General features: G+C 48.2%; 1 protein-coding gene across 3 annotated transcripts; it reads left to right on the top strand.

The window, feature by feature from the left end:
* Positions 1-483: 483 nt before the first annotated feature.
* On the top strand, positions 484-10,206 carry Tmem171 (transmembrane protein 171). 3 transcript variants are annotated; one of them, XM_047556259.1, is made up of 4 exons: positions 484-588; positions 3,502-4,209; positions 7,401-7,542; positions 9,932-10,206. In XM_047556259.1, the coding sequence occupies exons 2-4, from the start codon at positions 3,570-3,572 to the stop codon at positions 10,122-10,124; spliced, it is 975 nt and encodes a 324-aa protein (XP_047412215.1). In that variant the 5' UTR covers positions 484-588; positions 3,502-3,569; the 3' UTR covers positions 10,125-10,206. The 3 variants fall into 3 exon arrangements, with proteins under 3 accessions (XP_047412215.1, XP_047412216.1, XP_047412214.1); XM_047556260.1 differs by having other exon boundaries at positions 499-1,450; positions 9,935-10,206; XM_047556258.1 differs by having other exon boundaries at positions 499-1,450.
* The last annotated feature ends 1,671 nt before the right edge of the window (positions 10,207-11,877 follow it).

Here is an 11,877-nt window from a genome sequence, read left to right as displayed (position 1 = left end):
AGGCAAGTGTCCCACCACTTCTGTTGGCTGGAACTTGTCCAGTAATGCCTCCCTAGTGAGCCCCCATCTCACCCATCCGACCCCTCCAGCCCCAGAGGTAATCACCCTACCCTCTCTGCCCACCTCTGGCCCATTCTTTGCAAGTCTCTCCTTATGTCTAGTAATTAGCGAAGTCTAATTCACACTTTACCCTCAGTAAAAAGGTCTGGGAATAACTTGCTATCAGGTAGGCAATAAACATGTTAATCCAATGGGGCTTAACACTGAATGGGATCTCAAAAAGTGGACAGGAAGCTAGGGAGAAAATGTATGGGTGGGGAAGTCCCTGGGGCTCAGGCGCCTCCGTGTTTGGGCAGAGAACATTTGACTCACCTTCCACAGCTCTTTGACCTCTGGTGTGGAAAGGAGCACAGTTGGATTCGTGTCACGTGTCACGGGGCAGGTTACAAATAGCACAGGGATTAGCAAACTCATCCAGAAACTCCAGGTTCAAGGGCAGGGAAAGTTACCAGTTTAATTCCGGCAGCTCATTAGCGGCAGAGGACCAGGAAGGGGGCTCTATGGCAAAGAAGGGCTGTGTGAATACACGTGAGTGCGCAAGGGACAGAGGTGACCCGGCACAGGGCTTGCCGAGACTCTCAGAAACAGGACTGCAGGCCTGAATGGCTAGGGAACACAGGACCCCGTCTCATTCTATTGGGGCTCTAGTGTCTCCATGTCCTATTCTTAGGAAGCTCGAAGCTAGTTCTTGCTTCGGTTACACAGTCAAGGTCTCGGGAGCAGCAGGAAGTCCACACGGCTGCTGGGTGTAATCGCCCTGGACAGTGCAGTGGCCTCGGCTGTGGTGGCGGGAACGCGGGGAACCTATTGTGCCAGGGCCGCCACCACGCCCGAGACGGGCTGCGGCTTTCTCTTTCGCTCTCGGATCCGCCGTTCTCAGTCCTCTCCGGGATTCAGCGCCCAAGGGCTTGAAAAGGACCGGTTCCCCTCCCAGTAGCCCGGTTCTCGGCCGACGCAGCGCGCAGATCGGGCAGCCGGGGGAGATCAGCTCGCGGGCGCTGCACCCTGGCGTGCGGGCCACGGGTCGCGAGCGTTCCCATTTCCCCCGGACTCCTCGCGTACACTGACGGGCGCGAAAGCGGCCAAGTCTGCCAGCCCAAGCGGCCCCCTGGCTCTCCGCTTCTGCGTGAGGCGAGCCTTAGGTTCCCGAAGGGCAGCACCCGGTGGCGGCCAGCTCCTGCTGGCCTGTCTTGCCCTGCCTCGGCCGCTGCGGCCGCCCGGCACCGCCTCCTTCCCTCCAAACGGTGGCGGCCCGCCCTCGGCACCTGGACGCGCAAACCCGGTGTGCGGGCGGCCGGCGCCGCGGAGACCGCGTGGGGAGGCGGACGCCGCGCCCAGCCTGGTGCCCACAGCAGCGCGGCGGGCCGAGCGCAGCAGCACACAGCCTCAGGTAAGCTGCCCGCGGCGCAGGCGCCTAGGAGGCGGCGGGATGGGCGCCTGGAGGGCCGCCGCGCTGAGACGCGCAGGACGGCGCTAAACCTGCGCACCTGGGTGCCGCGCGCTCAGCCACTCCAGTTGTGGATTGCGCTCCAGGCTTCGCTAAAACCCACAGAAGTGTTTCCCACAAGAGACATTTGCTTCTCTTTAGCTCTCCTTACGCACCAGAATTTTGGACGTGGAGAGATGCTGTTGGTTTGGAAATGTCTTTTGGAAAAACCTATGGGAGTGTTGGGGAGGTGAATTTGGTTTGTGGGAGGGGAATTTGAAATTAGGGTGGTATTTAGAAAAGGCCCCCTGTGTGCCCCTTTGACCTGTAGGGGAAGTGTAAGCACTGAGACTACCCACACACTTTTGGATCAGGGATTAACACATATGCCAGGTGTTTATTCTACTAGTCCGGAGTGGGAGGAAAAGAAGCTATAAATCCAGTTTGGGGTTTCTTCTGTTTATTTTGTTGGTGTTCGGGAATTTGCCTTATGATAGTTGAAACCTTATGATTCACTGCAAAACTGAAGATACCAAGAAGACAAGGAGTTCCTGATAGGACTTTGTAACTGAGAATCACCCTTATCTCTGAAACCAGCAAGAGATTGTTTTTAAATTAGTGCAATGCTTTCTTTAGATCTTTCTTTCAGCTTGACAGCAACTTCATAAAATACAGTTTTTCCAGGTTTGAGGTGAAAGCTTATTTCTCTCCTGTATTTCCTCTTTTCTCCAACTTCCTTCTGATTCTATCGCAAGTTTTCCTGGAAAAGTACTTCCTGATATGTGATCAACTGCTAGCTTTCCTTACCTAAACTGACCTTCCTTTGACATGATTTTGGTTTGTCAAGATGGTCTTGGGCTTAGAGACTCAGTCTTGACCATGAATATGAGTGACACAAATAATTTTGCAGGTTTTCTTCTTTTGGGCAAGTGACTCCATGACTTTGTATTATTTTTGCCAGTTTCCCACATAGTGCCCTTACTCCAGTTCATTGGACCAAGACAAGATTACTGGATGATAGAGTCAGTTCTGCATAAACTCGACAACTCTTGAACAACTACTTGGTGAAGTGAATGCAGGACTTGGGTGATTCTGTGGAAGGTGCTTCCCACTTGGTTCCAAAATATTCTTTTAAAGTCGAGTTCTGTTGGACTTTAGTGCTTTGTGAGGTGATTTTATGAGTCACTTAGTTTTCAGAGTCTAAACCTCTGTGGAAGTGGGTGGCCCTGGGGACGGGGTGAGAGCACCTGCCTCAGGTTACCTTGGAGATGGGGCTCCACTTGAACTGCTGTGCCAGAATCTCTGGGCTCATCCCAGGCCCCCTGCAACTGGGCTACCTGTGTGTGCATGTGTGTGTGCATGCGTGTATGCGCGCAGCCCTAGTAGGTGTCTCTTGAGAACCCAAGAACCGCATTTGGTCAGAATTAACTTAAAAGTTCTCAACCCCAGTGTGTTCCTGAACTGCCTTTCCATTCTCTTGAAACTGCTGGACTTGGGTCTTCTGTAGGTCCAGTCTTAGAATAAAGCATGAAATGGAAAGCTGCCCAAGCCCCAAACAGGAAATGGAAAGTTAGTTACCAAACAAAAACTTACTGACTTGGAAATGCACAGGGCAGTTGTGATGAAATGCAGGGTATCTGTAAATCAGAAATAATCCCAGCAGTTCTTCCCTCACTCCCCATTGTTTTTTGCTTTGGGGGAAGTGAATTTGTCAGACTCAGAACAGGAAAGGCCACACCCAATTATTTAATTTTTTAAAAAAGATACTCTTATCTCAGATGCATGTTAACTGAATTTCCTCTTTTTCGAATATCTTCATAAAATTGCACATTCATGAGTTTCTGAATGCTTGTTCTGACTCATCAGCCAACCTGATGTGGCATAGTGTATCAACTGTATGCAGTTCTACTTCCGGTAATTTCTCCCTGTTGTGATTTCTGAAATGGCCAGCAAAGAACAGAGTTGGTTAGTAACACCTGTACCCACTTTAATTAGGCATCTTTTAATGTTTGCAGAGCTCTGAAATCACCGAAGGGAAGGAAACACATCCCACTTTAATTCAGGGAAGAGGCCTTTCCTGGCCATGTCTTCAACGGCAACTGCTGAGCCAGAAGGGGACCAGCAGGACAGGCATGTCAGCAAGCTCATTTTCTTCCTCTTTGTCTTGGGTGCCGTGCTGCTGTGTGTGGGAGTCTTGCTTTCCATCTTTGGGTACCAGGCCTGCGAAAATGAATCCTTCCCATACTGCAGCATGGTACTGAAGGTTGCCGGGCCTTCGTGTGCTGTGATTGGGCTTGGGGCCGTAATCCTGGCCCGCTCCCGGGCACGACTTCAGTTCCTGGAGGGGCGGAGGCGAGGCGACCAGGCAGACAGCAACCAAGCCTTCCTCTGTGGAGAGAGCCGCCAGTTTGCCCAGTGCCTTATCTTCGGGTTTCTGTTCTTGACAAGTGGCATGCTCATCAGCATACTGGGCATTTGGGTGCCTGGATGTGGCTCAGACTGGCTGCCGGAACCACTGAACGAGACGGAAACTGCCAGCATGGAGCCCCCCATCTGTGGGTTCCTTTCTCTGCAGATCATGGGACCTTTGATAGTGCTTGTGGGATTGTGTTTCTTTGTGGTTGCCCACATCAAGAAGAGAAACAATTTGAGTGTGAGCCAGGATGCCTCTGAAAGTGAAGAGGGACCCTCCCACAGTATGGAGCCTGTCCAGGTCACCGTAGGTGAGTGGCTGTCATTCAGGCACTTGCTCATGTTAGAGTGGCTGTTGATTTAAGGCTTCACTGGGCTACCCTCAAGTCTGCTCTACATACTTTCTTACTTCCTGTCTCTCTCACAGTGTGCTTGCACACACACACACACACACACACACACACAACCCCCATGCAAACATACACAATGTCACTGCTGTGGTGAACCCTGTAGGAATCCTTGTGCACATGATTTCTCTCCAGTGACTGTTATTTAGCAAAAGTATTGATCTTGATTCAAGTAATGATCTTGACTGAGGACACAGAGCAGTTAAGAGGAAAGTGAGAAGAACCTTCTGTTCAACTTAGGAACCCACCAAGTTACCCCCATTTCCCCTGTTTCTCTCCTGCTGAAACCATATAGTTCTACCGGTTGTGGGATGATGCTTGGGTTCTTCTCTCTGGCTGTGGCTGACTGTCCTTGATAGGTCCTGTAACCTCTCCTGCCTTAGTTTTTTTATATCTATAAAATAAGCATCACACTTCTAAATCTCTTCCAGCACTACCATTCTAGGAGTCCAGCTCTGTCCCAAGTCACTGGGATTCAGATGTTTTAAGGGGGCCCTCTGTACTGGTTTTTGTCTCATTCTTGATCTTTACTTTCTGTAACTTCATCCTTGACTGTGGGCTTGGGTCAGGGTTTGCTCATATCAGAGTGGCTATTGATTCAAGGCTGCCAATGACAGCCTGAGATGAAATGTGACAGATGAAATGTTTCTCCCACAGAATGCCTAAAAGTTCCTTTTGGGTCTCCTGGGTTTTGAGGAAGAGGTGGATTACCATTTCAGCACCTGCCACAGAGCAATAGCAGCAGTTTCGACCTCAGTTTTATAAAACTGAGGAAAACCACATGACTGCTCATTTGCAAATTTTTATTATTATTATTTTTGGTAATCTCCTGCTTTTAAAAGGCTAAAACTCTGAAGCTGTAGCTTTGGCACTAAAGTTATTACATGAGAAAAGGGTTCCCCTAGTGTTAGAGGTGTCCTCAGCCTTTTTGAGAACCCTGGGGTCCAAGTAAATGCATTCACTGGATGCTGAATTCCCCGACTTGGGTGGGAGATTTTGAGGGGCGATCTTTGGGTTTCCTAGCAGGGGAGATTCTGGGCCCAGGCTCCCACCTGGAGGCTGGAATTGGATGCAGGCAAGGAGCAGAGCTGGAGGTGCTGCTCTTGGGTATATGTCCTTGTCCTGATGTGGACACTGCATAGTTCAAGATCTTTTCCACTTAGCTCTGTGTGCCCCATCAAGCGTGTGAAACTGGCATCTTCGCTCTTGTGTTTCTCCTTGGAGGTTGTGGGAGAGAGCTTATATTTTAGATGCTCTGTCTCCCACAGACACTTTCAGTGCTAGATCCTAAACTCTCAGGTTATGAAACAGCCCTGCTTCCCTCCAGAGGTGTTGTTAGCTGTGACCTCACAGAGGACATCAAGTTCTGAAAGCCTGGAGGAAGGCGAATCCCGAGGGCGAGGCCTCTTTCCAGGGAGTGCAGGTTGCAAGGTGTGGGTGGCAGAGCTGAGGGACACAGGGGTGAATGTCCTTGGAGATAATAGTCTACTCTGAGCACTTCCTTGTTGGTTTTTGACAGGTGATGGCCTGCCCTGAGGCTTGCTTCACAGGTCTTTTGTTCTGCAATGTGTGATTAAAGCACTAAACCCCAATCCCTGTGACCCATCCAGACCTTCTAAAAAATTAAATGAGAATCCCAAGAGAGCCCTGACACGCTTTATCAAGTTGAGATTAACAGTATATATTTAAATCTCCAATTACTATCTCCTTGCAGAAATAGAGATCGAGTTAATACATTTTTGAAAGGGTAAATCACCTCTGGGAAGTGATCTAGGCATCAGGGTACAGCTTGCTAGTTGGGTGTATTACTTCATCAGGCAAGTAAGTGCCCTTGACCTTCGAGAGGGACTAAAGTACTTTGCTGGGTGTTAGACCTGAGTTTGCTCTCTGCTTGGCCCTGCTGTAACCACTGGACATACATGGTCTCTTCCAGTCCTCCTGCCTGTTTTCTGAGCAGGAGGAGATCTTGTTTAGCGCCATGTTGGGTTGGTCATTCTGTATCAACATCAGCACACACTGGTTTGCTTCCAGTGCAAACCAGTCTCCTCCCTACAAGGAAACAAAGTTCTCTCTTCTCTTTCATTTTGTTTGAACTGTCATTTGGTGTTGCCAACTGACTGGAGGCCTTCCTCTGACCTCCAATGGTGGCACTGCCACACATCTAGAATGTTCTGGGTAATTCCTGTGGTTCACTGCCTTGAAATTTGAAAGTATTGGAATTCAAATTCAAATTAGAGTTTAAGTGGTCCCTAGTTTCTTTTTCTCAAAACATGGGGGTGTAGGTATTCTAGAGTGAACAGTAGCAAGAGAAATATAAAAACTAAACTTTTCTTTGAGTCTGACCTTCATCTGTACTGCTTAGGTGAAATTTTGGTTGATTCAATAATGGGCCAGAAAATGGCTTACTGTCATTTGTTCAAAGGCTGAAGCTATGTTTGTTTTGAGGAACTTGGCACTTTATCCAACAGCTGACTTTTGATGAACTAAAACTATACATTGAAAGTGAGAAAAGGTTTATCAGCAGAAGATACCCTCAGCAAGGGGAGGGAGCTTTTTAGCAAATTCTTAACACAAATCTTTTAGCCCAGACTTGCTGTGAAGCGGAAGTTACATTCATACTGCCATGGCGAGCACTCTGGGCTCTGAAATACAGACCCACTTTGAAAACAAAAACAAACAACAAAAAAGCTGAGGTAAAATTTGTAACGAAATTTACTATTTTAACAATTTTTAATATACAATTCAGTGATGTTAAGTACATTCACAGTATTGTACAACCATCATTGCCTTCAATTTCCAGAACTCTGAACTTTGCCATTATCTCAAACAGAAACTCTGTACCCATTAAACAGTAACTCCAATCCCTTTCCCTACCCAGCCCCACCCTGGCCCTGCTAACCCGTTCCACTTTATATATGGATTCCACATGCCTACATTTTAATTCTCGAGTGAACAGCAGGTATTTTGATCTTTTGCTGCATATAAATGGACCAAGTATAGAATTAATTGATTTTACTCTTGTTAGTTTACTTCCATGTGTAATACATGGAAGCAAATTACCCCTCTGTCTTCAACCAAATATTGTGTTTCCCCAGGTGACTCTGTGATAATATTCCCACCCCCTCCACCACCTTACTTTCCTGAGTCTTCAACTTCTGCAGGAACTCGAAGTCCTGGGGCAAACAGCTTGCTTCCAGCCGAAAGCCCGCCTTCCTATTACAGCCTTTTTAACGATGGGTAAGACTTGTCATTTGATCATGGCGTGTAACCTTGCAGGCAGAGACCTGAATTTGGGCCAGTCTAGCTTTGAGTCTTTGGCATGAGAGTGAGCAGTGTGTTGAGTATTTTTTGCTGGATGTCATGTCAGTATTGTTGCCTTGACACGAATACTACCTTTCAGGAAATTTTGGGCAGCACCTAAGTTAAATATGTTAAAAGGGTCAATATGACACCATCTCAGGGCATCTTCCTGTGCTCCCGTCAGGGGCTGTCCTCAAGATGTAAATACCCACCTATCCTGGAGGGTAATGAATACAGGAGCTGGGAGGGCCCTGCTGTCTCCACAGCTTTAGGTTATGGGGAGGTTCAGGAGCCCTAGGGATCCCCAGTGGGTACAGAAGGATTTCAGTATTCTAATGGAGTGCTTGGGTGAATGGCTAAAGCAGCCCACACGCTGACCTGACCAAGCTGGGCCCCTCCCTCCAGGTAGAGTCCTTCCCTGAACCTCAGAGCCTGCTGACTGGCTGAAGGAAATGTCAGCTCCACAGCCCGCCTCACCCAGGAGGCAGGGAGTCCCACTCAAATGGGACGGACCTGAGGCAGCAGGAGTCTGCCTCAGTGTGAGAGGGGTGGAACGGAGGCTGACGCTGAGGAGGAGCAGGAGATAATGATCTCCAGAGTGAGCAACAGGGACAGTGGAGAGATCCCCAAGGGTGAAGGATGTGGAGACAGGCTTCTGGTAAACCAGAGGTGTGGCGCTGACTGATGGTGGAGGGACAGTGAGTGTGAACCTTTGAGGAAGAGTGGACAGGGTCAGGTCCCTGGAGAGAGAGGAGGTGCTAGAGATAGAACTGCAGAGAGGTTGCTGAAACCAGGAGGGCAAAGAGCCAAAGACCAGCGGACCCTGGGTGGGAGGGGAAAGTGTACCAGGAAGGGGTTCTGGCAAGTGCCAGACCGAGGAGGGCTTGTGCAGACCCCAGAAGTGCAGCACTTGGGGATCAGGGCTGGAGAAGCACTCACGCTACTGTCCAAAGGAGAAGTCAGGGAGCAGGAAAGGAGGAAGGTCTGCTGGAAGTGTCCAAGGCCAAGTGGAAGGCTGGGGTGGGACTCAGGGAGATCTGCCTCCAGACAGTGAGATGAGGTGGATTTTTGAGGGGGTAGGGGAGCAAGATTCAAGGGACCTGGTGACCACTGCTGGGGACAGGTGCTACCTTGCCTTGTCATTACCTTAGGAAGCGAGCAGCTCCCAGACCCCACCATCCAGATAGAGCAGGCCCAGGTGTGTGGCCCTGGAGAAGGGAGCTGGTGGACACTGCCTTTCCTCCAGGTCCTGGAAGGAGTGAAGCTGTGTGGAGCTCCTTCCACAAAAGGAGCGGGCAGGTTATCTGATGTGAAAGGGAAAGAGGTGACTGGCAAGGATGGGGGAGGAGGCCTGTGAGCTCACAGGTGGTGAGCTGGGACGGGGAGGTGGAGGCAGGATCACCCTGCGTGGAGAAAGGCAGGTTAGGGCTGACCATTTGGATAGCACTAATAATGAAATTTGTATTTTTTTTTCCTTCAGTGATAAACTTCCCCAAGCCATAAAATCAGTATTTAGTGACTTAAAGGAAACCACGGCTGGGCTGGGGATGTGGCTCGGTGGTAGAGCGCTTGCCTAACATGCCCTAGGCCATCCTGGGCTCCCTTCCCAGCACTGGCAAAAAAATTAAAAAAAAAAAAAAAAGAAGAAGAAGAAGAAAAGAAATAAAATACTAATACTAAGCACTGCCGCTGTCACAATGTCTTGAGTCCCAGGATCTGGATTTTCTTGCATTACTTCATGTGATTCTCACAACCACTCTGGAAAGGGCACTGATAGCACCCACGATTTACAGATAGGGTCAAATAACTGGAAAGCGGCCAGTGGGATTCCAGTGCAGGTCCATTAGCCAGTGTGCCTCTCTGTCTCCCTTCAAGGTTTCATTTTTAATTTTCTATGTTGATAAGTTTGTCTACCTTGTTAGCTGGCTCAGAAGACAAAATAGCAAAGGACGGTAACTCAGAGGGCGGAGGAGAGAGAGAGAGAGAGAGAGAGAGAGAGAGAGAGAGAGAGAGAGAGAGAGAGAGAGAGAGAGAGAAGGATCTCTGCCTTCCTCCTAAGCACCTCTTCAGTGTCTTCAGTGACAAGAAGGGTGGCAAGGGGAGGGAGGCTGTCTGAATGTTACAGTCAGCTGGAGGAAAAGTGAGAGGTGAGGAATCAAAACAGATCTATAAAAGTCGAGTGTGGGAGAAACGACCGCTCAGCTGCGTGCAGTGGCTGCTGCTGCCTGGATGCCTGCCTCGAACCTTCCTTGGACCCGAGTCTGGTACTGAGGAAGGGTGCTGCTGTTTCCGTCCTCTCCCTCTCACCGCCTGTCTTTTCTCTTAGCAGGACCCCAGCTCCGGAGAGCCAGGGCCCGGCCTCTGAGAGAGCGCAGGAGTTCATATACACCATCTCTGGGACGCCTTCCCGCTGCGGGGTCTCGCCGCCTCTGTCACCCGAGCCACCACCCAGATATGAAGAGAAAGAGCACACCCCAGCCACATGCTCCTCTCCCTCTTCTGAGTCTTCCCCACCCTGAACCGTGAACTCCAGTGCTGTTTTATATATAATGGATCACTATTTTATTTAATTTGTTTTTTTAATAAAAAAAATATACAGCAGCTTGACTGTGGCCTCATTTTCCTGATAATGAGGATTATCAAGCACATTGATACCCTGGAGTCTCCGCACAGTGAAACTTTTTGACAAGAAATTTCTTGGGGCAGTTTGACAACCAGGTTCCCTGAGAGTTCCAGGAAGGGTTTGCCTTTCTGCATTGTGATATCCTGGTACAAAGTGGTCTGAACCCTAGGCTTTTATTATAGGGATATGCTAAACAAAACTTTTTTTTTAAATAGCGATGGGTATGGTGGTATATATTTATTTAATTCTAGATATAGACAGTAAGAATTAACGACAATATTCCTACCTAGGAGAAACTGATTTGTATGTTAAGAAATCTGTAATAATTTAACATTTTTCTTTGGTAATAAAGTTGGATGTAGCAAAAATATCAACTTTTCAGGCCTTTGCCACAAACCATAATCCCAAGTCAGCCTTATCCAGCATCTAAATGCCTGAGAACAGAGCTAAAGGGCATTGGTGCTGCCCCACTTTAACTGAAGTAATGACTAGTTTCATGCAAATTGCTACCGCAATAAATCAGGATGGCCAGGATGGCCGCCTGTACTAGCAGTCCTAATCTATTTTTAAAGTGGACATTTTGATTGAACTGCTCTTGAAATGCTGCTTTTTTTTTTTTTTTTTTGCAGTTGAAAGGTTAATTATTCACATTTTAAAATTAGAACACAGGGTAGATTAAAGTCACTTCCTTCTGCTGTTGTTTGTTTAAAAGAACCAAGCTGAAACTTGTAGGTAGAATTACTTTTAAACATTTATGAGTTTTCTTATATAATCAAGGATCTTTATAATGGCTCAAAATTAAGGGATTTTACCTGCCAATAAACCAAGCAGTTAGAAATGCCTAGGAATAGGGCTGGGGAGATAGCTCAGTTGGTAGAGTGCTTGCATTGCAAGCACAGGCCCTGGGTTCGATCCCCAGCACCGCAAAAAAAAAAAAAAAAAAAAAAAAAAAAAAAAAAAAAAAAAAGAAATGCCTAGGAATGAGTTTGACCTTCTGGTTAGAGAGTCTCTTCTGCCTCCGTTAGCGGGTTGTGCGAAGCGGGGCCTGAACCCAGAGTCTGAGAGCCTCGCAGCAGTGAAAGGGGCCTGTGTGTGCACATGTTTAATGAGGTACTGAAATGTCACGCGGCAGAGCAGGGTGAATCCTGCAGTCCCAGGAGGCCGCAGGTTCTGGCAGAGGGTGACAGCTTCTGAGAACCCACTCGGCAGATGTGTTAACTTTCCTTTCTATATGGAGGTGAAATTTGCATGACAAAATTGAGCATTTTATCCTTACTCCGTGTGTGCGCGCGTGCACCTGCACAGCCCTGGACCCAGGACCTTATGCGTGCTAGGTAAGTGCTCTACCCCCGAGCTACATCTCTAGCCCCCAAATTCAGTGGCATTTAGTACATTCATGATGTTGTGTGAACCGCCATCTCCTCTAATTCCAAAACATTTTCATCTACCCTAAAATAAAGCTCCACGCTGGTCACTCAGTCCCTGTTCTCCCCTTTCACACCCTACCTCCAGCTTCTGGATATTTCACATCAGTGGGATCATACGATATGTGACATTTTATGTCTGCTTTCTTCTAACATGTTTTCAAGGTTGTTCCACGTTATAGCATACGTCAGTACTCCATTCTTTTTCATGGCCAAGTGGTATTC

This window comes from Sciurus carolinensis, chromosome 6 (genome assembly GCF_902686445.1).
Source record: "Sciurus carolinensis chromosome 6, mSciCar1.2, whole genome shotgun sequence".
In the NCBI taxonomy this organism is placed as follows: domain Eukaryota; kingdom Metazoa; phylum Chordata; class Mammalia; order Rodentia; family Sciuridae; genus Sciurus; species Sciurus carolinensis.
This window is presented reverse-complemented; position numbering and strand designations above follow the sequence as displayed.

Bases quoted from the DNA above. Each gene is read 5' to 3' on its own strand.
- Tmem171 (XM_047556259.1), top strand. From the start codon at position 3,570: ATGTCTTCAACGGCAACTGCTGAGCCAGAAGGGGACCAGCAGGACAGG. The intron at 4,210-7,400 runs GTGAGTGGCTGT...GTGTTTCCCCAG, and splicing joins GCCTGTCCAGGTCACCGTAG to GTGACTCTGTGATAATATTC. The intron at 7,543-9,931 runs GTAAGACTTGTC...CTTTTCTCTTAG, and splicing joins TACAGCCTTTTTAACGATGG to CAGGACCCCAGCTCCGGAGA.